This window comes from Thalassophryne amazonica, chromosome 15 (assembly GCF_902500255.1).
Source record: "Thalassophryne amazonica chromosome 15, fThaAma1.1, whole genome shotgun sequence".
NCBI classification, from domain to species: Eukaryota; Metazoa; Chordata; class Actinopteri; order Batrachoidiformes; family Batrachoididae; genus Thalassophryne; species Thalassophryne amazonica.
In genome coordinates, this window is record NC_047117.1 from 52,659,716 (window position 1) to 52,686,322 (window position 26,607).

The 26,607-nt window shown below is 43.1% G+C and overlaps 1 protein-coding gene across 2 annotated transcripts in view; it reads right to left on the reverse strand.

Moving 5' to 3' along the window:
* Nucleotides 1–10,391: 10,391 nt before the first annotated feature.
* LOC117525993 (phospholipid-transporting ATPase ABCA1-like) overlaps nt 10,392–26,607 on the reverse strand; it is a 71,862-nt gene continuing 55,646 nt past the window's right edge. The window contains exons 20-49 of one of the 2 annotated variants that reach the window (XM_034187979.1): nt 26,423–26,554; nt 26,140–26,279; nt 25,910–26,047; nt 25,510–25,739; nt 25,256–25,328; nt 24,887–25,089; nt 23,566–23,617; nt 23,324–23,440; nt 22,848–22,996; nt 22,590–22,714; nt 21,604–21,702; nt 21,015–21,204; nt 20,700–20,794; nt 20,573–20,605; nt 19,898–20,003; nt 19,053–19,127; nt 17,796–17,965; nt 17,527–17,704; nt 17,301–17,416; nt 16,943–17,087; nt 16,610–16,733; nt 16,350–16,479; nt 14,581–14,764; nt 14,363–14,469; nt 13,941–14,082; nt 13,715–13,849; nt 13,523–13,626; nt 13,264–13,356; nt 12,931–13,174; nt 10,392–12,848 (exon numbers count right to left, since the gene is read on the reverse strand). In XM_034187979.1, the coding sequence (XP_034043870.1) occupies nt 12,705–12,848; nt 12,931–13,174; nt 13,264–13,356; nt 13,523–13,626; nt 13,715–13,849; nt 13,941–14,082; nt 14,363–14,469; nt 14,581–14,764; nt 16,350–16,479; nt 16,610–16,733; nt 16,943–17,087; nt 17,301–17,416; nt 17,527–17,704; nt 17,796–17,965; nt 19,053–19,127; nt 19,898–20,003; nt 20,573–20,605; nt 20,700–20,794; nt 21,015–21,204; nt 21,604–21,702; nt 22,590–22,714; nt 22,848–22,996; nt 23,324–23,440; nt 23,566–23,617; nt 24,887–25,089; nt 25,256–25,328; nt 25,510–25,739; nt 25,910–26,047; nt 26,140–26,279; nt 26,423–26,554 (3,973 nt within the window). In that variant the 3' untranslated portion in view covers nt 10,392–12,704. Of the gene's footprint in view, nt 12,849–12,930; nt 13,175–13,263; nt 13,357–13,522; nt 13,627–13,714; nt 13,850–13,940; nt 14,083–14,362; nt 14,470–14,580; nt 14,770–16,349; nt 16,480–16,609; nt 16,734–16,942; nt 17,088–17,300; nt 17,417–17,526; nt 17,705–17,795; nt 17,966–19,052; nt 19,128–19,897; nt 20,004–20,572; nt 20,606–20,699; nt 20,795–21,014; nt 21,205–21,603; nt 21,703–22,589; nt 22,715–22,847; nt 22,997–23,323; nt 23,441–23,565; nt 23,618–24,886; nt 25,090–25,255; nt 25,329–25,509; nt 25,740–25,909; nt 26,048–26,139; nt 26,280–26,422; nt 26,555–26,607 lie in introns of both variants that reach the window. The other variant, XM_034187978.1, reaches the window with a different exon arrangement.

The following is a 26,607-nucleotide window of genomic DNA, read 5'->3' on the forward strand; positions in this document are numbered from 1 at the left end:
TCTTTGGTGACAGTTCAGGATTTCAGATCAGCAGTTCTGGGCAGTAGTTCTGGGCTTGATCTCCGCTCTCTTCCACAGCATGTCCTTTTCCTGATTCTCTCCCCTCAGCCCCAACCAGTCCCAGCAGAAGACAGCCCCTCCCTGAGCCTGGTTCTGCTGGAGGTTTCTTCCTGTTATCTTCCTGTTAAAAGGGAGTTTTTCCTTCCCACTGGGCTTGGGGACTGAAGGAATCAGGAACTCTTTTTATGCTGTTTTTGTTTCAGATGTGATGCACGAATCTGTACTATATCAGTATATGTAAAGCATGCTGCAGTTAGAAGTACAATAATATGTTATGTGCTTTGTCCTGTGTCCTGTTCTTAATGTTTCACACACACCAGTACACAGGAATGGAACAGGATTTCCTTGTGCTCTGTTCACGAGGAATTAGATGCATCTGCTTCTCTTCCTGGTCTGGTCTTGTCTACTTCTTTTGCTCTCTTTCAAGCTTGTAGTCCATCTGCTTCTCATCCTGGCTTGTGTTGTTAGGATTCTCCTCAGATTTAGCTGGTTTTTCATCTGCTTCAGGACCCTGGATGGGCTTGGGTGTCTTGTATGGTTCAACTTTATCTTTGTCTTCATTCTTTGATCACACTCTGGTCACCCTCTCTTGGGCTGTTGCCTTGACTCTACGGAGGGACAGACGTGCTTCCAGCCATTTCTGAACCTATACAGGCTGTCAGCCGACACCTTTACACGTTGTCTCCTTCACCCAGTTCAGTGTCTTTCAGATATCTTTGTCTTTTGCAGTGGGATAGATGCACCTCTCTGCAATTTTTACTGCAGTGAGGGTGGTTAGCAGCACTTGGAATGGACCCTCCCACTTTAGGGATGACCAGTTCTTTCTCTTAATGGCCTTTACCAGCACCCAATCGCCAATCCAGCTCAAAGGACCATTAAAATGTCAGAGTTGAACCTGCTGGAAGAGGCAACTCAAATTTATCACAGAAAATGACCAAACAGGAACACTGAATTTCTTTCCTGTGCAGGAGAGAGTGGATGACGAGCCCTCACTCCGTCACTCACCAGTCAGCTCTGAAGGGCCCACCCACCCCTCTCCTGCGTTTTATTGAAGCAAAAATGAATACAGGCAGATGCAGAAAAACAACACAAAACTTTTTGGAGTCACACAGTCTGTTCTCACATAGATATGGCATTATTATGAACTTCCAAAACAGAGCCAAAACAGGACCAGCTTGAGCTAGTGTGAACGGGGCGCAACGTTCCTACTCAAGGCTGATCTACTAATTAAAATGTACTACTGTGCTCAGTAAGCAAGATTTACACTTTCACACATTCCTCAAGGCAGCAAGCGGTCATTTTACCGTGTGAGTGGTTCAGTGGTTAACTTGGAAAGTAATATCAAGTAAAATCAATACAAATCAATACAATTTTTTGACACACACACACACACACACAGAGGCCACTTGCTGTTATAATATAGATGCTTAAAATGGCGGGGGGTTAAAAGGGCCGTAGTTGGTGGGTTTGGGGGTGGTGAAGCTCCCAAGAAGCTGAATATTTTTAGCCATGGTAATGCTGCCCAGAAGCATTTGCTGAAAATAAAGTCTGAAGGATGTATACGAGATGGTGAGGACTTTCCAGGCATGTGAGATGCAAATAAATAAAAATGCTTAAAATGACAGGGTTTAAGTGGGCTGTAGCTAGGGAGTCTGGGATGTGAATTTGCCAGCTCAAACCCGACTTCTTCCACGCTTCACCATTTTATGTGGAGTTGTGTCAGGGATCTCACCCAACAGCTATATTGTGGCAGGATCAACATGCAGGTCACCCTTGGAGCTGCTGTGTCCCTGAGTGCACACAAGGGGACAGCTGAGGCACGTACCCATGTTTTTGCTATAATACTAGGTCCGTTAGAAAAGTATCTGACCTTTTTATTTTTTTCAAAAACCAGATGGATTTGAATCACGTGTGCTTACATGAGCCAACCTTGAACCTTTGTGCGCATGTGTGAATTTTTTCACGCCTATCGATTGCATCATTTGCTTGTAAGCAGCCTTTGTGTGAGGATGGGTGTAGTCTCTCGTCGGATTTTCTTTGCAAGGAAATGGCAGAACGACTGGAGCAGCGCGACTGCATCAAATTTTGCCAGAAACTGGGCGACAGCCAGGTGGAAACCATTCGGATTATTCAGACAGCTTTCGGTGACGATCCTATGGGCATCACACAGATTAAGGAGCGGTACAACCGGTTTAAAGATGTCCGCACAACGGTGGAGAGCGAGCCGCGCTCCGGTCAGCCATCAACATGCTGATGATCTCAAAGATGGCGGCACGGCAGTAGCTCGCAGCAGCTGCTCCGGATACAAAAATGGTGCTTTTTGTTATTTACGTGTGTTTTTCCTCAAATTCTTTGGTACATGGACATAAGAACCACCTGTGTCCATGTGTATGACCGACAGACACTGCTGTACCACCGAAAACAAACAAGCAACACCGTAAATCATGAGCTGCGAGAGAAGCTGCATGGTTTCGGACTACTATGGCAACCAGTCCCCCAACCCCCCCAGACTGCGGCCTCAAATGAAGCCGGCGGCCGACAGAGGGGGCACCGCAAGTGATGCGCGCGACTACGGAAGTGTGGCAAGCGGGCTGGAGTTCGTGCTAGGCTAACAACAAAGCCAACTCGACCAGCTGTCCCGTCCATCCTGCTCTCCAATGTCTGCTCCCTGGAGAATAAACTAGACTGCATCCGACTTCAGAGAACCACAAGACGAGAATCTGGAGACTGTTGCGTCTTTGTCTTCACAGAGACGTGGCTGAGCGACAGAGTTCTCACCGCCGCCATTCAGCTAGACGGACTAGCCGCATTTCGAGCCAACAGAAATTTAGCCCTGTGCGGTAAGACTCGCGGTGGAGGACTGTGTGTCTACATTAACACAGAATGGTGCAAGAACTCTGTACTAGTCTCCAGTCACTGTTCATCTCTGGTGGAGTTCATGGTCGTCAGATGCAGACCTTTTTATCTCCTGAGGGAATTTACCACAGTGCTGATCATCAGCGTTTACATCCCACCCGCCGCCAACGCTAAAGACGCGCTCTGTGAGCTGTACAGTGCTATCAGTGGACTGCAAAACACACACCCCGACGGACTGGTTATTGTTGCTGGAGATTTCAACCATGTGAATCTCAAGTCAGTTCTCCCTAAATTCCACCAACATGTGAACTTTGCAATGAGAGGAGCGAACGCACTGGACCTCATTTACACGAATGTTCCCAGCGCGTACCGGGCAGAGCCCCACCCTCACCTCAGATACTCAGATCACATCTCTGTTATGCTGATTCCCGCATACAGACCACTCGTGAGACGCTCAAAACTGGTTTTGAAGCAGGTAAGAACCTGGCCATCAGGAGCCATCTCTGCTCTCCAGGACTGCTTTGAGCACACTGACTGGCAAATGTTTAGGGAGGCTGCAACCTACAGTAATACCATAGACTTGGAGGAGTACACCATCTGTGACCGACTACATCAGCAAGTGCATAGATGATGTGACTGTCTCCAAGACCATCATCGTACGTCCCAATCAGAAGTCGTGGATGACTGCAGAGGTGCGTGCTCTGCTGAAGACTAGAGACTCTGCCTTCAAAGCAGGAGACAAGGCAGCTCTAAAAAAAGCAAGGGCCAAACTGTCCCGGGCCATCAGAGAGGCAAAGCGCGCACACGGTCAGAGCATCCACAGCCACTTCAGAGACAGCGGGGACACACGGCGCATGTGGCAGGGCATCCAGGCCATCACCAACTACAGAGAAACACCACCTGCCTGTGACAGTGATGCCTCCCTTCCAGATGCGCTGAATGACTTCTACGCTCGGTTCGAGACACAGAACAGTGTGGCAGCACGGAAGACCACCCCTCCTCCTGACGACCAGGTGTTGTGCCTTACAGCAGCTGACGTGAGGAAAACTCTACGCAGAGGTGACCCATGGAAAGCTGCTAGACCTGACAACATTCCTGGTAGAGTGCTCAGGGAATGTGCAGACCAGCTAACAGATGTCTGCACTGACATCTTCAACATTTCCCTGAGCAGTGCCACCATCCCAACGTGTCTCAAGGCAACCACCATCATACTTGTGCCAAAGAAGTCTTCAGTGTCCTGCCTCAATGACTACCGTCCCGTCGCACTCACACCCATCATCATGAAGTGCTTCGAGAGGCTTGTCATGAGGCACATCAAGACCCTGCTGCCTCCTTCACTAGACCCTCTGCAGTTTGTGTACCATCCCAACCGCTCAACGGACGACGCCATATCCACTACCCTTCACCTGGTGCTCACCCATCTGGACAACAGAGACACTTATGTTCGAATGCTGTTCATTGACTTTAGATCAGCATTCAACACAATCATTCCCCAGCACCTGATCAGGAAGCTGAACCTACTGGGCCTGAACACTTCCCTCTGTAACTGGATCCTGGACTTCCTGACTGGGAGACCTCAGTCAGTGCGGATCGGACATAACATCTCCAGCACCACCATGCTGAGTACTGGGCCCCCCCAGGGCTGTGTGCTCAGCCCACTGCTGTCCACTTTGCTGACTCACGACTGTGCAGCAATGCACAGCTTGAACCACATCATCAAGTGTGCAGATGATACGGCTGTGGTGGGTCTCATCAGCAAGAATGACGAGTCAGCATACAGAGGGGAAGTGCTACGGATAATGGACTGGTGCAGAACCAAGAACCTGTCTCTGAATATAGACAAGACCAAAGAGACGGTTGTTGACCTCAGAAGGACAAGGCATGATCACTCTCCATTGCACATCGACGGCTCTGCTGTGGAGTTCCTCAAGAACACCAAGTTTCTTGGAGTTCACCTGGCAGAGGATCTCACCTGATCCCTCAACACCAGCACCATAACCAAGAAAGCCCAGCAGCATCTCTACTTCCTGCGAAGGCTGAAGAAGGCACATCTCCCACCTCCCGTCCTCTCCACATTCTACAGAGGAACCATCAAGAGCATCCTGAGCAGCTGTATCACTGCCTGGTTTGGGAACTGCACCGTATCGGATCACAAGTCCCTGCAGCGAGTAGTGAGGACGGCTGAGAAGATCATTGGTGTCTCTCTTCCCACCATCACAGACATTTACACCACACGCTGCATCCGCAAAGCAACCAGTATTGTGGATGATCACACACACCCCTCACACTCACTCTTCACCCTCCTACCGTCTGGAAAAAGGTACCAAGCATCCGGGCCCTCACATCCAGACTGTGCAACAGCTTCTTCCCCCAAATAATCAGACTCCTTAACAACCAGAGTCTGGTCTGAACAGTCACACATATTTCAGTGACTGGACTGAACACACACACACACACACACACACACACACACACACACACACACACACACACACACACACACACACACACACACACACACACACACACACACACACACACACACACACACACAATCTCATCTTTTAAGAGTGCAATGTTTATGGTCAATAACTGCTGCTATACTTTTCACTTTATAAAAAATGGTCACAACCGCACTGCTTACCTGTATTTCTTATTGTTTATCGTGATAAATCATAATAATATTCTTTGTAGCACCTTTGGTCCTGGAGGAATGTTGTTTCGTTTCACAATATGGTTGAAATAACAATAAAAACTACTTAAACTTGAACTTGAACTTGAAATGACCAGATCATTTCCAAAGTGAACGCTGTGGTGACGTGGGGCCGTCGTGTGACTATGTGAGAAATTGCGGAAGAGGTGGACATCAGCACTTTTTCGGCACATTCCACTGTGGCAGAAGATTTGGCCATGAAAAGAGTTGCAGTGAAATTCATGCCGATGGCTTCGGCACAAAGCTGATGGTGGAGCAAAAGCGCCTTCATGTTGAAGTCTCACAGGACATGCTGGACTCCGAAAAATGACGCCCACCTCTTCCACCATTCTGAACATTCAGACGGCTTTCGGTGGCTTTTCAGTCGTGTGACTATCCGAGAAATGGTGGAAGAGGTGGGCATGTCACAACATGTCCTGTGAGACTTCAACACAAAGGCGCTTTTGCTCCGCCATCAGCTTCGTGCCGAAGCCATCGGCATGAATTTTGCTGCAACTCTTTTCATGGCCAAATCTTCTGTCACAGTGGAATGTGCCGAAAAAGTGCTGATGTCCACCTCTTCCGCAATTTCTCGGATAGTCACACGACGGTCCCGCATCACCACAGCGTTCACTTTGGTAATGATCTGGTCATTTCAGCATGTTGATGGCCGACCGGAGCGTGGCTCGCTCTCCACCATTGTGCGGCTGTCTTTAAACCGGTTGTGCCGCTCCTTAATCTGTGTGATGCCCATAGGATCGTCACCGAAAACCGTCTGAATAGTCCGAATGGTTTCCACCTGGCTGTCGCCCAGTTTCTGGCAAAATTTGATGCAGTGCTGCTCCAGTCATTCCGTCTTTTTCCTTGGAATGAAAAAACGCAGAGCGCACGACACACACCTCACACCAAGCCTACTTTGCCTGCAAAATTTGATGCAGTGGCGCTGCTCCAGTCTTTCCGCCATTTTCCTTGCAAAGAAAATCCGACGAGAGACTCCACCCATCCTCACACAAAGGCTGCTTACAAGCAAATGACACAATCGACAGGTGCGACAAAAATTCATGCATGAGCATGAAGGTTCAAGGTTGGCTCATGCAAGCAAACGTGATTCAAATCCATCAGGTTTTTGAAAAAAATAAAAAGGTCAGATACTTTTCTAACAGACCTCATATGTGTGGATAATATATGTTACTGACCTCTTCCACCCCACTGTGCTGATATTTAGTACATGTATGCCATTGTTACCTGGTTATTGAGTAATTGTGGATCTATCTCACCCATATCATGTTACTTACAGTGAGGAAAATAAGTATTTAACACCCTGTGATTTTGCAAGTTCTCCCACTTAGAAATCATGGAGGGGTCTGAAATTTTCATCTTAGGTGCATGTCCACTGTGAGAGACATAATCTAAAAAAAAAAAAAAAATACGGAAATCACAATGTATGATTTTTTAATAATTTATTTGTATGTTACTGCTGCAAATAAGTATTTGAACCCCTACCAACCAGCAATAATTCTGGCTCACAGAGACCTGTTAATTTTTCTTTAAGAAGCCCTCTTATTCTGTACTCTTTTCCTGTATTAATTGCATGTTTCTGAACTTGTTACCAGTATAAAAGACACCTGTTCACACACTCAATCAATCACACTCCAACCTGTCCACCATAGCCAAGACCAAAGAGCTGTCTAAGGACACCAGGGACAAAACTGTAGACCTGCACAAGGCTGGGATGGACTACAGGACAACAGGCAAGCAGCTTGGTAGAAGACAACTGTTATGATTATTTATTAGAAAGTGGAAGAAACACAAGATGACTGTCAATCTCCTGTTTAAAATCCTGCAGGGCAGCAAGGTCCCCCTGCTCAAGCCAGCAGATGTCCAGGCCCATTTGAAGTTCACCAGTGACTATCTGGATGATCCAGAGGAGGCATGGGAGAAGGTCATGTGGTCAGATGAGACCAGAATAGAGCTTTTTGGAATCAACTCCACTTACCATGTTTAGAGGATGAGAACAACCCCTTTTGGCACGGTTGCCAACCGTGAAGAATGGGAGTGGAAACATCATACTCTGGGGGTGCTCTTCTGCAAAGGGGACAGGACAACTGCACCGTATTGAAGGGAGGATGGATGGGGTCATGTATTGTGAGATTCTGGCAAACAACCTCCTTCCCTCGGTAAGAGCATTGAAGATGGGTCATGGCTGGGTCTTCCAGCATGACAATGACCCCAAACACACAGCCAGGGCAACTAAGGAGGGGCTCCGTAAGAAGCATTTCAAGGTCCTGGAGTGGCTTGGCCAGTCTCCAGACCTGAACTCTATAGAAAATCTTTGGAGGGAGCTGAAACTCCAAACCTGAAAGATCTAGAGAAGATCTGTATGGAGGAGTGGACCAAAATCCCTGCTGCAGTGTGTGCAAACCTGCTGAAAAACTACAGGAAACGTTTGACCTCTGTAATTGCAAACAAAGGCTACTGTACCAAATATTAACATTGATTTTCACAGGTGTTCAAATACTTATTTGCAGCAGTAACATATAAATAAATTATTAAAATCATTAATTTAATTTCATTATTAAAAATCATACATTGTGATTTCCAGATTTTTTTTTTAGATTATGTCTCTCACAGTGGACATGCACCTAAGATGAAAATTTCAGACCACTACATGATTTCTAAGTGGGAGAACTTGCAAAATAGCAGGGTGTTCAAATACTTATTTTCCGCACTGTATGTGTCAGGTTCGCCTACATTGGCAGTATATAGAGCACGTTATAGAGCGGTATATAGATTGATCTCCACCATACACAGCAAGGGCCACACGAGAATTCCTATGAACGCAGATTCCTCAGTGTCTTATCTCTCTGTATGAAGAGGCCTGAGTGGCCTCCCTATTCACCTGTTTTGACGCCCCAGACGTCTTTCTCTGGGGCTATTTGAAGGACTGTATTTATGCAAATCCCAAGCCAAGAGACCTAGAAAAGAAATCCAGAACATTCCACCAGAAACATTCCCAAAAGTAATGAACAATGTAGCAGTAAGGATGCAGGCTGTGATCGGAAGATGAGGAACTTACATTGATCATGTGGTGTAAAAGATAAAGGGTTAAAACATCAAAAAGGAAAGACTGAACTAAAATCTGTGCATTGGGGAGAAAAATTTCCTGCTTTGGCCACATGGTCATGTAGAAAATGTCTGATAATATTGATTGGCTTTTCTGTGCTGTCAAAATACTTTTTGGTACATTTTTTTGAGACACCCTCTATATCAATTGGCTGCACCTAGCTGTATATGCAATGTATGTGTGCTCACATACTTAGCACATGTAATTCAGCTGTCCTTCTGGAGGTGCCTGAGGTCTACTTTATATTTATTGGCAGTATGGCACATTAATTGGCAGAGGAAGTTGTAGTCTCCATCTACAAGGGCCATCAGGACCACCGAGAAGGACTGCTTGTAACTGTGGTACAAGGAGCCGCTCCTGGCTGATTTCCTGATGACCACTTGCTTCCCATCCATCGCATGGGGGATCTGTCACCTGCTTCAAAAGACCTCGATGGGTGTCCATTTCTCTGGTGTGGTGGGACAGGTGATGACCTCATTCTTGTACTCATTCATAATGGCCTGACAGACCTCTGGGATGATGAGGCTGATGGTGTTGCGTGCCATGCAGAAGCTGTACATCAGGCTGGGGTAATTGTCATCTGACATAAGGCACCTGATGGTGATGGCCAGCTTCAGTCCTGCAGGCAGCGCCTTCCTCAAACGGGTGTCTTGCCTCTGTATTCTGGACCCTAACTTCGGTACCAGCTCATCGATCATGGCAGGCTCCATCCGTGGGTAGTTGTGAAGGCCTGCGTGTCCTCCAATCGTAGCTCCTCCATTGGCCTGGTGTAATGGCTGTAGAGCCTCCTCCTCTCCTCTACCAGGCATGGTCAAGTCTGATATCTTCTGTGTCTCCTCCTCCACAAGTACAGCTATTTGCAGCAGCAGTGCTCCATGCTCCATGGGGTCAATATTCTCAGTAGTCTGCAATAACTCAGTTGCAGTGGATGGGTTTCCACTGCCATTCATTGTACATTCGGAACATGCGTGTCACATTCTGGCTACATTCCTGTTATTCAGGATGCATTCCCTTTGGGTCGTTACATGTTCAACACACAGTCAGCGCACATTCCGTGGCATTCTGGCCACCTTTGAGGTCCATTTGTACAGCATTCAGGAAGCGTTCCAAGCGGCCCTCAGGTGTTACTCAGACAGCATTCGGGGCTCTATCGTACGGTATTCGGGATGTATTTTACATATTCCTGCTGCATTCTGTCCACATTGTGGGGTTTTGTGTTGTGTTCTGGCCGCATTCATCCTGCACAAATTTGTACTGTATTCCGTGTGCATTCAATCTGCATTTGGGCACTGCTCCACACGGAATGTTCGTGAATCATTCGAGGTGGCTTCGGCACACATTCTGGGTATTCGGAAGGCATTTGTGCACAGCTGTCGGAATATCCGTCCCTCCCGACTGCGTCTCAAAGTTTGACTTTTTTCCCCCATTCTTGCTGATTTGGCTTGATTCCTGCTCATTCATGCTAAATGTGACGAGGCCCTGATCAGATATGGAAGCCACACAAAACTGTATATTAAGCACATTTGGTGCAGATGGTGTGAGTGTATTGAGGCAAAAATCACACAGCACGCTTAGCTTCGTGATATAAATTTGGACACATAAGACTCAAAATTGCTTAATTCCTGAAATTTAGAATCAAGAACGTAGAAGTGGTTTTCCTTCAAAACGTATGAACTTTATTAATGTAAATTGGAACAATACACAATGAGTAACAGACTCAACCATTTTTAATACTTCAAAATGTAAACAAATAACGAGAAAAGGAAATAATCACCAAAATACTACACTTAAAAAAATCTCACTACTAACTGCTTTTTTTTCTACTCATGTACCTCCATCACCTGTAAGTCTTTGTTCAAGTTTCAAAGTTTTATTTTCGCAGTGGCGTGGCTTCATCTTACCACGTCCCAGTTCCAGTGTGAGATGTTTTAAATGTTACTCATTAATTGAGTTATTTCTACACGTGAAACAAAAGGCTGCCAAACCATTAAAGTGCTCAAATTTAGCAGAGAGAATTGTGGTAGATAAACCCTCAAGCGTTTGGAAGCCCGAAGCCCAAAGTGATTTAAAGCCCCAAAAGAACTCAAGAAGTATGATGGTGGAGCACCCGCTATGACGACGTGTCACGAATTTGAAAGTGGTCCCTGTTGTAGTTTTCTGTGTGTTTGGCTGATTGAAATGTACATTTTAACCTCTAAATACAGGCGCAAAAATAATATTTCAACCATATCATCTCAACCATTAAAATAAAAATTTTCTGACAGTTCAACCTGGATGACACCAGATATTAGAATTTGGCAACATCATTAGAAGATACTGGAAGTGTTAGCTGTGCTTTTATGTCCTACTTTGCTACAAAAAGAAAAGTCTGAGCTGCTGAGCTGTGCTGATGGAACAAATACATACTGAATTTTACAACATTTTGCTGGTTGATCAGATTAGATGCTGTGTGTTGAGCTCCATTTGGCACAAGACTGTTATAGGTAACCTGCACACGACTGAACAGATTTAGATTTAGAACAGATGGCTCTAAATGCGATATTCCATTTCTGCTAATAAATGCCCAAAAATCTAACCAACTGTAGCTTTAAACAGCATCCCAAATAATCATTACTCTACATAATATCCACACCAGTGCTTGAATAAGTGGAGAATGCTGGCATTGTGACTTCATTCAAGCATTTGTATAAAAAACAAATACTCAAATTTATACAGAAATCCTCAATTACGAGAGATGATGTTGAACCTGCAGGAAACAGTCCGTCTGCCAGAAGAGTTTCAACAGATTAATGTTTTAGATGTACAATATCTAGTGATGAGTAGCTCAGGAACCCAGCGCGTAGAACAGAACTCCATCTGACCGCCCAATTCGACATGCACAAAAACAGTCCACACGTGTCCCGGCTGAAAGCATGAAGTCAAAAATAACCGGTGCTTTCAAAGACCAAATAACTAATCAGTTTGCGGTGACTGTCCACGTACAGTGCAAACATCCTTATAGCAGACTGCACATGTTTTTCTTCTTTTTTTGACATTGAAGGACACAATTTTAACAAACAGCCAAGTTTCATGAAGCATTTCCACAAAGAGCTCCTTTTCCACATGCTGGTTTCTTTTCTTCATATTCCACAGCGCTAATAACGGAGTGTTCTGGTTTCTATCTAACACGACACAAGAGAAACTGTACTGGACCAAAAAAAAAAAAAGTCCTCCAAAATAAAACCTTATTTTATCTTAAAAATAAAATCTAATTTGCAAAAATGTAGAGTCTGAAAGTGTGAACTTAACTAGAGTGTAAATGCTTTGATGATCATTTGCATTGTCAAACAACTGCACGTGGTAACAAAGATAGAGCGATTTGACCCTGAATAATAATAACAATAGTAAAAAAAAGTCAGTCAGTGTTTTTTTTTTAAACCAGCAGGCAGTGAATGATTGGAACTTTGTTTTATGTTGTCATTACGTCACAACACAGAGGAACAGGCACACAGTCCCACTGATGACCGCCGACTATGAGAACGGAATTTAAAAGTCGAGCTCTTGCTGTCGCTCTCCTCTGCTTCATCCACTGTGAAGGTCAGCGTGCTGTCCAGTCCGACACGCCGCCGTCATCCTGCCGTCACTTCAAGTGTTCACAAGTCTTTTCTTTCTTTCTTTCTGTCCATCTGGTGAAGGAGAAGTACCAGTCTCCAGCCGCCACAGGAATATCTGCTTATCTTAAATATATGTTTTCTTGCATTGATTTGCATTGAGTTTTCATTTGTTCAGTGTCCATCACTCTCTGCCTCGTCTCTTTTCAAGAGGCTGTGCGCTGAAGTGCAGGCCCACTGAGAAATGAGCATTTAAAAATACTACAAATACTAATAATAATAAAAATCAACAGTTCCTCTCCTCTCTGTGTTACTGGTCCGTTTAGCTGCGATAGGGCAGGTGGCTCATGCGTATCGGCACCCCTGGTGGCATGTTGTGGAATCACACACAGTCTTCCTTGACTGTGCTGTCCAAGAGGAAGTTATTTATCTCGGAAATGTCCACCATGACAGCGTCCCTTTTGCTCAGGTGGACGTCTTTCAAATGGTCCTCGTCACTTTGGTCCTTGGCGAAATTAACAAACACCTGATGGGAGAAAAGCAGAGTAAAGAAGTGTTTGACCAAAGTAGCAAACGCTCACAGTTGGATCTTTGCCTCATCTGCTTACTTGGTCTAGAGTGGTTTGGGAGACTGAGTAGTCCTCTATACTGAGCACCTCCTTGTTCTTGGAAAGCAGGGCGAAAATGCGGGCGAGGGAGGTGAGGGAGGAAGGCAGCTGGTACTGTAGCATATTACGGTGTTTCTCCTTCAGCGTGCTGCTGGGCAGCTGCTGCTCAATGAACTCCATCACCTGGTGAAGGTCGGGGTCGGGCCCCGCTACCCGCAGGATGATGGTGTAGCCGTCCCCAAACCTGATGAGGACATCGTGTGTTATGTAGTAACCAGCGGCCGGAATTTTTTTTTTTATTTATAATTTTGGTGCACTGTTTGTATTTCCCACCTGTTCTTGAGATGCTGCACGCTGCCTAGACAACGGAACCTGCCGTTGACCATGATGGCCATTCTGGTGCAGAGCGCTTCACACTCCTCCATGCTAAGAAAAGCACACAAAAATACGAGGTTAGAAACAACAACACTGTGACACAAGGATCCTACAGGCACAAATTCTTGGACTAATTTTACACCTTCCATCAAAAAAAAAGTGCATGTAAGTGAATCCTAACCACATAAGCTGACATGACTTTGGTATTTGGTCTAACCTGTGAGAGGTGAGGACTACAGATCGTCCCTCTTTGATGATACTCAGGATGGTGTTCCACAAGAATCGACGAGCCTTCGGGTCCATGCCCGTGGTCGGTTCATCCTGTCCACATGAAACAACACAGGCTCAGACATCTCAGTCACACTGAATAATCAAGACTGTTTTTCCGGTTTGAAAGTGTGTTACTGACCAGAAAAACAACCGGCGGTCCTCCTATGAGAGCTATGGCTGTGGACAGTTTCCTCATGTTTCCTCCACTGTAGCTTCCAGCTGCCTTGTCCACATATTTGACCAACCCAAGCTTCCGTATGCCCCAGTCTGCCACCTAGTGGTGATGTTAAAGGTTGTTTTTGTGAGTTATGGCTCTTCAAGTAGGTCATGAACTGAAAGAGTGCACATGTACGTGTTTTCCTGACCTCACAGACTTCCTTCTCAGGAACGCCTCTCAGGATGGCATAAAACTCCAGATGCTCTCTGCCCGTTAACAGGTCGTTTATGGCATCAAACTGAGGACAGTAGCCCATGTTCTGGTGCACCTCATCTATTTCCTTTGTAACACTGGAGTGGGAGAAACACAAAGAAATCACAACAATTCACAAATAATTGTGCAAAAAAATAGGAAAAGCTACATTTTTCAAAGCTTTAGAGCCAAAACAAAACCAATAACAACAAAAACAAGTCAAAGTACAATTCATAGTCAGCTAAATGTTTTAGTAGTTTGACGTTATTGCAGTTATCTCAGTGAATTAGCAGTTATCAAAGCTAACATTTAGGTTAGTTGTGTCCAACACTGACTTGGAATTATATGAAATGTGTTTGACGGTATGAAGTGTCTTACCTCTTTCCAGCCAGGTAGGCCTCTCCACTGGTGACCACAGAGTCTCCAGTTAGCATTTTAAAGGTGCTGGTTTTTCCTGCTCCATTCACTCCTAACAAACCAAAACACTGCAAATAGAGAATAACAGAATCAACCATCTGTTCATCTGCATTAAAAGACAGCTGTATCTTGTTTTAGTGGTGTAGTCACGCCAGTGGTGGAAGACGTTTGTGTCGTACCTCTCCAGGAGGGATGCCGACACACAGACGGTCCACAGCCGGCTTCTGTTTGCGTTTGTAAATCTTGGTGAGCTGTCTGAGCTCCAGGATATCTGATTGTCCTCCTCTGCTCAGGATCCTCTGACGCTCTCTTGCTACATCTTCGTCCTCTTCTCCAATGGGCTTCAAGTGACTGGTGGATGACCTGGAAGTTGACACTGGGGTCACGTTTAAAGCTGGGACAACCTTCACCTTCCTAAATGTCCTCTTAGTGTTGCGAGTTACAGCCGGGTCACATGACGTCTGTGTCTTACTGAGTGGCATTTTACAAAGGGAGGTTTTGATGTGATAGCTGATCTCAGCTGTGTGAAAATACTGCACCATTTTTTTCAGTTGACCCCCCCGCCCACCTTCAACAAAAGAGCTGACCAGCTCACATTTAATGATGTTGATGCTTGTTGATTTTCAGTCTCTTTTCATGACACTGTAAAAATAAAGTTGAGAAAACGTAAAAGCAACTGGCTACACAGATGTTTTACAGTATACGCCATTTAGAAACACAATGTCTAACTCATTTTTAAGTCGACTAAACTCAAAATATTATCGCATCTGGTCAACTTGAGTTTTTAAGTTTTCTCAACTTTTTTCCAGTGTATAGCGGCACCATATAAAAGTAAGAAAATGTAAACTCCCATATGTGGCCATTCTCAGAAGGAGCTTTTGTGATATTTGTCACCAAAATAAAATCATAAAACTGCACCATTTTCAAAAGAAATGTTTTAAGTGACCACTTTCACTTATCATTGTAAGTCTAAGTCATTTTAATATGTCCAAATTTTAGACAGCAGATACACAAGCAAAATTTATTAGAAAGAGTGGCAACATGACAAGTCGAAAAAAATCGGTCATGTGACTCATGGTGCCATCTTGGGGCAAAAATAGCGTTGGCTGTTAATGTGTCTGCATGTAAATCCAGCTATTTTATTTATTTATTCGCTGAAAATGCTGGGTTGCTGTGCATTTGGATGCACAAATAGTCACAGCAAGGGCTTCAAGATGTACAGCAGATCTGAACAGAAGAAAAATTTGGGAAAATAAAGTCAGTCATGTGGGATGGAAGCCGACATCATCGTCAAAGCTTTGCGAGGTAGGTAAATTTATTGTTCAGTCCCATGTAGAGTAAAACTCAACTAAACCATAGTCGTATAAACCAGATATTCACAGTCCCCGGACAAAAAAGTCCCAAAGATTTTGTATTGTTTTCCTTGTAATAAACACCGTATATAACGGATTTTGTACAGCAGATTTTTCGTTCACATCAGATAAAATGTCCTGTCCGATCACAATGTATTTCCATTAAAAACTCCGAGCAGTCTGGACATGCAGAGTAACAGAGGTACAAATTAAAGTTCCAAAATGGCACCATGTTCTGAGTTGACGCCACTCTCCAATCAAGGCACTCTAGCTCCTCCAGCTCACGCTTTTATTTTTTTGCTCACACACACTCATCTTCAACCCCAAGATTGGGTCACGGGGCACTGGAGCTTATCCCAACAGTAAAAGGGTGTGAGGCGGGGTACACCCCAGACAGGACGCCAGGCAGTCGCAGGGCGACATATAGACAAACAAACACATTCACACAATTTAATGTTTCCACTCCACCTAATCTGCATGTCTTTGGATGTGGGACTACGCTGGAGCACCTGGAGAGAACCCATGCTGCCCTTTTTTTTTTTTCTTTACTGCTCAATATTAATTTCTCACCTGTGGACAGTATTGCTTCCACTCACCTAGTCTTGATGCAGAAGCGATACTGAATGAGGACTGTGATACTGAAGAAGATCACGCCCTCTATGGCCATCGCAAACAGATTCTTTCCCACCATGTCCCATGCCAAAGGAGAACGGAACCGGTTTTCACCTGCACATGCAATCAGAATCCAACAATAAACACATTTACACGTTTTACTTTGCAACACATCGTATCTGTTAAGTGCTTTTATGTAAACTTGTGAAGCGGTTTTACTGAGCTGTGCTTCTGCTGTAGTTACCAAATCTCTCCAAAGCGTCAGCCATCGCCTGGTTCTTGACCATGTCAATGAGTCCCCGGCCCAGACAGAAGTGAGGGAAGATGAGAAACAGATTTTTCAGGATGTCGTTGAGACCGCCAACCTCCTGAAAGAGAAGTTATGCTTTTTCATTCAAAATATAAATTCAAGTATAATTTGACTCGCTAAAATGAGCAATAACATATTTAATAGAATTTCAATAAAAATGGGTACAGTTTTGCATCCAAAACATTTAAAACGATTTTAAAATTGCCAATCACAAAGACAATTTACTGCTTATTTACAAAACTCTATAATATCTGATCCATCGCTCACGTTGCTTCCAAACAGCTCCAGGACAAACGTGGACACACTTCCGTTGATTCCAATGAGTATGTTGACACTCGTCAAAACCACATAAGCCGTGCTCGGGATTTTAAAGAAGAAGGAGGCAGGATACATCAGAGGAGTTATTGACCACCTGGAAGGAGATGTAAAGAAAGACCAAAACAAAGTGGGCTTGAGGACATGTCAGACAAAAATAAAACAAAGAACCAGTCATCTGATTTTATAACCTCCACCATAAAAGCCAAACAGCTCCCCATCTTACTCAGACCCTGTCAAAATTATGGATCCAGGAATGATGTGTGTACTAATATTTTATATTAATAATGAAAAGAAGCCTGAAACTCACCCGTACAGCAAGAGCAGCAGGGCGAGCACAGGCAGGTTGGTGGAAGAGACGTAGGCTTCTTGTTGGAAACACACAAAGATGATGATCACCAGCGTGGCCGGGACAATGTAGTTACACTGTACAGGAAGGAGACAGAGAGGTGGAGCATGAGGTTTAAGAAGGACGACTTCATCAGCACAGACCAGCAGGATCCGAGTCCCGCTGAACTGACAGGACGAGGTCTTACCATGTCCCAGACGAAGTTAGCGAGCCAGTAAAGAAAGGGCTGCACTCCGCTGATGAACTGCATGTGTTTGGCCTTGTTCACTCTCTCCTGAATGAGGAAGACCACAAAGCTGGCTGGGACAAAGGACATGGCGAAGATGACGCAGATGGACACCAGCACGTCCACTGACGTCGTCATCCTGAGAGGAGCACAGAAAACCTGATGTGAGCTGGAGGCGGTAAATCACCTACAGTCTGTCACTGTGTGCACGCTGTTCCTGTCGCACTCACAGTGCCACCTGTGACAGCTGCTCCTTGGTGAGGTTTAGCGGGTGATTGAAGGCAGTGATGCCAAACTTTGAAGGGTCTTTGCCGGCTGGTAGACTCGCTCGCAGGATGCCATTGTTCATCACGTTGAGGAAAGAACTGATGCTGTGCCAGCCTTTGTTGTTAAACCAAATCTAAAATAAGAACAAACAAATAAATAACACACACACACACAAAAACATGAGCATTCGGTTTTTGTGAAAATAGTGGACAAAACTGGAGGTGAAGTCAGAGTCAGATATAAATAGTTTGCAGTGGAGTTTTAAAGCTGTGCAGCTTTTAGTCCAAAGTAAAGCAGAAATCATTTCCTGTGCAATGAAATTACTTAAACTTAAATTAATTAAACTGTTTCGAGTAGCACCTGGAACTGAGTCAGTTTGAACCCCAACATGCAGGCAGCCAGGACTCAGTAGTAAGGGTACAAAAACCAAAGTGTTTTAATGCTCCAACGTGACACAAAAATACAATATACCATGAAGTGGAAGACAAAAGGTGAGGGAACCCGAAGTCAACGATTAACAAAAATACTGGAACCAGGCAGAGAAGGAAGACACCTAAGACACTTAAAATAACTAAACTGATGAACAACAGGTGTGAGAAACAAGGAGGCGGGAACCACTGCATGTGAATAAACAGAACCTAATCAGAAATGATGACTATACAGACCACAATCGAAGATGGAAAATAACTCTGATAACAAGAGGTGAGTATTAACAAATAACAAACGATAACCAAAACTGCAGAGACACTGAGATAATCGACAACACCGGAGGTAAATACATACAACATTAGGACAATATATCACAGAAATAAATATACAAACAATCAACACAGAGTTGCAAACACAATAAAAAAATCCAGAATCATAGAGGAACAATGAAGAACGAATTTAGCTGTGTGCAAAGATGCCGGTAGACTATAAACACAAAACCCAAGATCAACAAACGTGGAAACACACACGCAGCACATGGGCAGACAGGTGCATAAGACGTAACACACACGAAACTCGGACACACAGCAGGGAGGCAGACACACACGTAGCCATAGACTGAGAACGCGCACACCCACGTGCCTAGCCACTCAGAAAGGACACAGAAAAAAAATGCAAGACAAGGCACAAAAAATGAATGAAACCCCATGAACAGAAACAGTGAAACTGTTGAAAGAATGAGCAAGAAAAGCAAGAATAACAGACAACCGAGTGCTGTTGTTTGGCCTCACCTTGACATTATGCTTTGTGTCCAAAGTCTGGATAAAACTGGACAGACTGCGTAAGAAACGATCCGCTGCAGTCCCCTGGAGGGCGAGAGCGAAAGAGAGAGAAAGAGAGAGAGAGAGAGCAGAGCTTTAAACACATACTGATAAACCTATAGAGATGCAGGCAAGTGGCTTTTTTTATACTTTTTATTTAACCAAATTTTCAAAAACAATACTAACACATAATCTGAACACAGGAAGTAACAAAAACAAAAACGAACACAAACTATGGGAGAATTTCAGAGTCAAATTCACTGTGGCTGGAATTTAGTCTTGAAGGCAGTCCATTTCTGCCATATTTTTTTTTTGAAGTCGTCTTCTATGATTCTCAAGCAAAAAGTTAATCTTTCCATAGTATATATTTCCTTGACAATATCCAGCGTTTGTCTTGTCGTTGGAGGGTCATTTTTCAGCCAGTTCCTTGTCAAGACCTTTTTAGTAGCAGTTGACAGAATTTTGAAAAGGTATGTGTCTTTCTTTTTAATAATTTCACCCGGTATAAGTCCCAGATACAGGCAAGTGTTTTTAAGGTGTTGTTTTACTACAGCTGGACTTAGAACACTCATATTCCTGGTCTCAACATTAACACTTGTCCAAAAGCCCCATTCAGAGGTAAAACATTCTGTCTGACAGGTGATAAGTTCTTTCTTACTTGTCCGAAGGCAGAGTTCCATTAAAACACCTCACAAATAAAGAGTGTTGTGTCTACAATATGCAGCATGTGTACCTGTATCAGATGTGCCACAGTACCTTTATCACATTATTGAGGGTTCCTTGTGTGATGTAATGTGATGAAGATAAAATCTTACTCTCTCCAGCTGGAAGCGTGTCCGCAGCTGAGCGATTGCGTCATCGATGTTGTCTCTGTGGGAGAGGATCTGAGAACGCCTGGCGCCCAATGAGAAACCACCATACCTGAAGAAATTCTTTCACTGTCAGTAAACTCCACAGCATAAAATATTAGCCATGAACTAATCAGCAGAAACTTCAAAGTGGTTATATTGTGCAAAAGCAGCTATTAATTATCTCTTGCTGTTAAATAAATGGAATTTAATGTAAAACGTGCTGAAAGTTCCATACTTCTACAACTCTGCAGAGAAGCTCTTCTGCTTTAAGCAAAATTCTGGACTGAAATGTTTTGTGACATATGTCACAGACATATGTATGTCTGTTTGCTCTGTGAGATGTATCTAATGAGCCCGTGTTTGCTCTGACATTTCTGCATTGTCTGAAAAGTGGGTGGGGGGCAGTTTGAGCAAAAACTCTATTTAAAAGAGACAGACACAGAAATAGGCCATTTCATTTGCCTCAATGTTTTTTGTGCATTTTTTTTTTGCCTCCAAACCTTAATATCTTTACTTATGATCTGTGAAAATGTGTATAACATGACCCCTTTAAAGCATGACACCATTACTTATGTGGCTCCCTGGTCAATATTAATGTTGCACAAATAAGCTTTATATAGATCATGTCTGATATCATACCTGAACTCATTGACCCAAATCTTGTTCTTCAGACTACAAAAGGAAGCAGAAGAAAAATAGTTAGCGCTTACTGAGTTCCATCTGCACAACACAAACAATCCCAGTTAAAATGAGAGATGATTATTACCTCTTGCCGATGATCTGAGCGTACGTTTTAACCAAATAGTCTGAAACATTCCTGCCAGTTAAGTTCTGAAGGGTGTCTTCCTCAGTGATCTTCACCTGGATAAACACACACACACACAAAATGAGCTTTGAATAAGTGCTGTGTGTTTATTTATGAATGCATGCATCATTTTCTTCATTTATGTACATTTGTGACCACATGAAAAACTGGAGTCAGTCGTCTTGGTTATGAGGTTATTGTGCCTTTAATTTTTTTTTTTAACTTTTGTCTTTGTAATTGAATTAAACCTGAGTTTTTTGTTTCTGTATCACAAACCTGGGGTGGAGGAAGCCCTCCTGCACCAGCGGGACATTCAGGCAGCATCCGTTTACGTCCTTCACTGCTGCACTTGCACATAGGAGAAGGATTCTTCATGCTCCAGTTACCTTTGCCAAACATTTCCGTCACACTCTCAGAGACTGCTGGGGTTGTCCATTTGTCCTTAACAGCTGTACAGGGAGTGTCACTAGAGACACACAGACAGAGACGTTGTCTCACGATGTACGTTTATAAAATATTTGAATTTTGTGTGCATATGTTTTTTTGTATTTTGTGCAATTTTTGTATTTTGCTGAGATTGTAACAATTATACATCTACAGCAGTGTAGTGGCCAAGCGGATTGTGCGCTTGCATCCAAAGCAGAAGGTTCCAGTGCTTGTTCTCCATGTAATGTGGAGTGATGTCAGAAGGGCATCTGGCATAAAATGTGCCAAACCAACATGCAGATCCATATCGGATTTGCTGCGGTGAGCTCAAGTGTAAAACTGTGAGTTGTAGATTTACTGTATAAATTAAAATAGTCTTTGTTTTTCCTGAATGTGAGTTAGTTTTCTTATCTTTCCCAGAGAGATTGAAAACACTCACGGTATGGGATCTCCTTCCATGCAGCGTGTTCCAAATCCTGGTTTTTCTGTCAGAGCTCCTAGTAATTTGTTGGTGTGGTGGTCATTGGGCAAATCGTTGCTGAAAATAAAAGAATCACATAACCTCACATATAAGATCACTTTTATAATTTGAAGTGTAAATGCATGAATACATACAGTCATTTGAATTTTATTTAGATTTTTACAATCAGCGTATGCACTGATCAGATTAAATTCCAGTGATGATCGTACACTTTAATCAGCATTAACATGAGCTTTATTTATACTCAGACAACTCTGGATACGGAACAAAATGTTAGTTTGAAACTGACAGCTTCAGTTTCGCAGTAACTCAACTTTTATTTCATCATGTGCATGTGTGCTTGTGCTTTGAAGGTGTAAAGGTGTGGTGAATGTTAAAGAGGAAGTGGAGTGTCACAAAAGTCATAATAATTAATTTGTAAAAAAATCAAAACTACTGCACTGTGCAAATGTTTCAAGTGCATGAATTGTACCTAATGTTGTTTAATATTTTTTTATTTAAAAACAAGGACAATATGGGATGATGTTTAACTTTTCAAAAATAAATAATTTTTAAAATCTATATGTTTATTTATTTATTTTTCTTAAGATACAATCCCCACCCCCTCCAGTGTTTAATTTTTGTTGTAATTTGAATATTTGGATGTTTCAAATTACATTTTCTGTTTACTGAATGATGAAGGAAGACATGAAAGTTTATATGATAAGCAAAACAATAGGTTCCCCAAAATAAGCAGATTTGCAACCAACTGCTTAATTTGTGCTGAATTGTAAAATATAACATAGAAAAATATTAGTTTATTAAGTGTTATCCAGGAAAATGAGTGAGTGTGTGTTACTTCCTTGATCTGCCCCGTACACAAACCTTTTGAACAACACTGTATGTTTAGCAGAAAGAAAGATAAATGTAAACATGTTCTAAACAGACAGAGAGAACTATCTCACCTGATGAAAGTAAACTGTTCTCCGTACATGCTGGGATGTAAAGCCAGACTGGGATATTTTCCAAATGGAGGAACGATCAGGCTGAACACTAGGGCAATACACACAAACACCGCCGGAAGAACAATCTGGAAAAAGTAACATCACATTACTTGTAACAGTGTGGTAAACCACAAGATTTACCACAAGCTCACAGGAGAAGTAACACTCGACAAAAGAAGAAAAATCTTATGTTTGCTATATGTGTGAATATTCAAATACCTGAGCAAAGAAGCCTTTTCTGGAGCGCCGAGCGTAGAGGAACCGTTTCCACAGCAAAGCAGCAAACTGCTGTCTCTTCAGTCTCCACCCTTTGACCTTGTATGACCCTTTACCATCAGTTCCTCCAAGCCAGTCTGTGTCCCGCGATTCTAGACACAGATGCAAGCAGACACATGAGCAAACATCACAACATCTGTAAAAAAAATATTGTTAAAGGATCTAAATGACATCAGACACTACCACATTTTTATGTTTGACAACACAAATGTGGTTTTCTGATGACTCTTGAAACAAGAACAGCATGATTTTTTCTTTCTCACATTAGTACATTTGGACAACTGAACTGTACCTTACATTTCCTTTTTTTGTTGTTGTTTAGTTTTTATATACATCTGAGTAGAAACACCATGAAAATATAATACAACAATATGGATATAAAATCTGACAATTCAAGTTAAAAGACAGTAGATTTGTACCTGGGTCACCTTCAGAGTCGTTGGAATCAAAGTTGTCATCCTCAGTGAATGGTTTCAGGCAACTCTGGTGGTTTCCAAATGCGTGCCTCCGACGGGTCCTAGTTGGCACCACTCCATCTGCAGCGGAACAGACAATTAGTTAACACAATGTAACGTTTACATTTTCTGTCTAGTCTATAGGTGATTCAAAACTTTTTTGGGTTGAAATGACAAAAGGCTTTGAACATCATCATCTCAATCACCTGAAAGCTCAACAGCATCCACTCCACTGTCCTCAGCCACTTTAAGGAAAATCTGCAAGTGCAACAGACAAGATAAAACAGAAATTCTGCTTAATGATTTATTCACAGAAGTAGTGATGGGGCACTGAAAACAAATCGTTACAGCCAAAAGATGCATATAAGCTTTTAGGGCCCTACCTTCCACCTGGCACAAAGTTGCGCACAACTCAACGCAAGTGTTATTGTCTCCTGAAGCGAAACAGTTTTTATGCCAATCACCCATGTCCTCTAAAGGCCTCTTGTGCTGTCTTGGGTGTGTTGGTCTAAATATGAGGTGTGGTCAAACATGGATCTGAACAATTTGTATCACCGAGTACCAGAAAGCATTTAGACCACAGACCAGCAAAAACCTGGTCCAATGTTGTGTATTTGTAGTATTTAAAGAGTGCATTATTCAAAAAAAAAAAAAAAAAAAATCACACATGGCGAGTTGAAAGAAAATGTATCCTGCTGATAAAACATGTTTAATATGTACAACAAACTGGTGCCATGATTGATGGCTGTAATAAAAAAACACTTTAAAAACACTAATCACACACTCCAACCTCAATGGGGACAAAGGCTCACTCAGTCCATCTGTGTCAAAGTGCACAACAGCATGCACGAGAAAGCACATGACAGAGTGCACAACAGCAAATTTCCAGTTAGCGAGAGAGTGCACAGATTTTAACTTGCCTTAAAAAGTGATGCAGGTGACAGGTCTCCATATGGACCTGCAGAACATGCAATTTAATTCATTTAGGTCCCTGTTAAAGGCCAGCTGACACTCCCCTACTCAGTGAATAGGCTCCATACACAGCACTTAATTAAACTGTCACTACACTTCCAGCATTATGTCAGAAGGGACGTAATGCTGGAAGTGACGAGGGCACCATTTGCACCCACAATGTGTTCATCCTTGAATAGCAATGGACCAGATTCCAGTGCATCCTGGTTGTACAATTAGAGCACTAAGGACGAGCCCTGTATCCTGGTCAACTTTTTGTCATATTTCTATTAATAGATCAGCATCGCAGTGTTACAGAGACATTGTTTAAACACTTCCTGACAGTGAAATTTCTCAGCAACAGTTAAAGGGAATGACAGAAGACAATCTGATTGACTAATATTATGTTATGAGCATAACACGGCCATGACCAGGTTACGCACCCTCTTGGACATGCACTAAATCAACCTAACCGCACCCACCAAAATAAATAAAGGATGAAATACAGGCCTTAATCACCCCAACAAAAACTTTTGTCCAAAATGATACATACATGATCAAAGTATTTGCTATTACCTCTTCCAGAGTGGTGTCAGCTATTCCGTAGCTGGATATTCCTAGGTCAGAGAGTCGGTCGTCAAGTTCATGGAAGAGCTCTACAAAGGCGCCATCTTTAGCGGACTGGTAGGGTAGGACGTAGGTGAGTTCATGGCCAAGATCTTCCACTAGACGTGCCTCAGGAACATGTTTGAAGATTACATTGGAAATGAGGGACACGTCTGTAGGGAAGAAGAACCAAAGAGATGTTAGAGATGGAATAAAACATCCTCACAGTCACTGGCTGTGCTTCTTTTAGGCATCAATTTCAGTCTGAAAAGACTGATTTAAATTACAGCAAAAACATCTGGCCATTCTTAAGGCAGCTAATTTTGTGTCCGTTCTTACCAATGGTGGTAGTTTCACTCTCCGGTTCACTGCCAAGACCTGCATCTGAACTACTCTCAGATACAGTGTCATCCTAAACCACAGAAACATGAACATTACGAGAAAATGTAACAAAGTACGTGCAAACTAGAAGGTTAGTCAAGAAAAAAAATTGTACATTTACTCCTTCATCCTGATGAACGACAGGTAGGGAAAAAAAAAATCTGCTCTTAAGAGCAACAACAGTAAAAATAATACCACTTATCATCACTTACCTTCTCAGTTTTCTTGGTGTAGGAGACGGTACTGGCAGAATTTCTGCATGACTGGAGCGATACATCGTAGTCTCTTTTCACAAGGGTCAGGTAGTAGCCTGTCCCCAGCTGAGTCTTCAGGAAGAGCGAGGAGCCAACACAGCACAGTTTACCGTGAGAAATAATGGCAATGCGGTCACCCAGGATGTCAGCCTCGTCCATGTGGTGCGTGGACAGAATGATGGTTCGGCCTGGAAGTACAGGTCAAAGGGCAAATTATTTGAAAAGTTAATGAAGGTAAATGTTCTTGTAAACTATTCAACTTTTACATTTAAAGATCTTCTGATGACAGATACACTAACAACACGGCACAATTAAATAAAAGGCACTGTATTTGAAAACCATTGATATTTATATTTACCTTGTCTGTATTTCAGCAGCAGGTCCCAGATGCCTCTGCGTGCGTAGGGATCAACCCCAGCAGTAGGTTCGTCCAGGATCGCAACCTTTGACCCTCCAACAAAAGCAAGTGCCACTGACAGCTTCCTCTGCATCCCTCCTAAAATAAACACCCAGAACATATTTTAACAAAAAGTCCCCAAAAATACACAAACATTTAAGTAGATAAGAACTGAAAGCAATAATACTGACCGGACAGAGTACTGGTGCGTGACTTTCGTTTGTGCGGCAGGCCGACATCACTCACAATCTGCTCCATCTCAGCTTTAACCTTTTCCTCCGGCAGTCCTTTCAAACGAGCATAAAACCAAATGTGTTCCTCCACGGTCAGCCTGAATGACAGTAAAACCCCATAATTACACAGAAAACAGTATTGCCAAACATTCCAACTAAACAGTGACAAAAATGAAAGTGTATTTTTCTCTTATGAAATGAATGTAATAAATAAATATAATTCTTAATATTGTCCACGTACATGCTGAAAAGTACGTTGTGCTGGGGACAAACACCCAGGTTCTGCCGGATGGTGCTCAGCTCACTGCGGATGTCTTTGCCAAGGATGTAGGCCGTACCAGACGTGGGTGGGAACAATCCCGTCAAGATTGACCTATTAAACACCACAGCAACCCTTCATTATCTCAGTTAAAGGCGATTTAATGT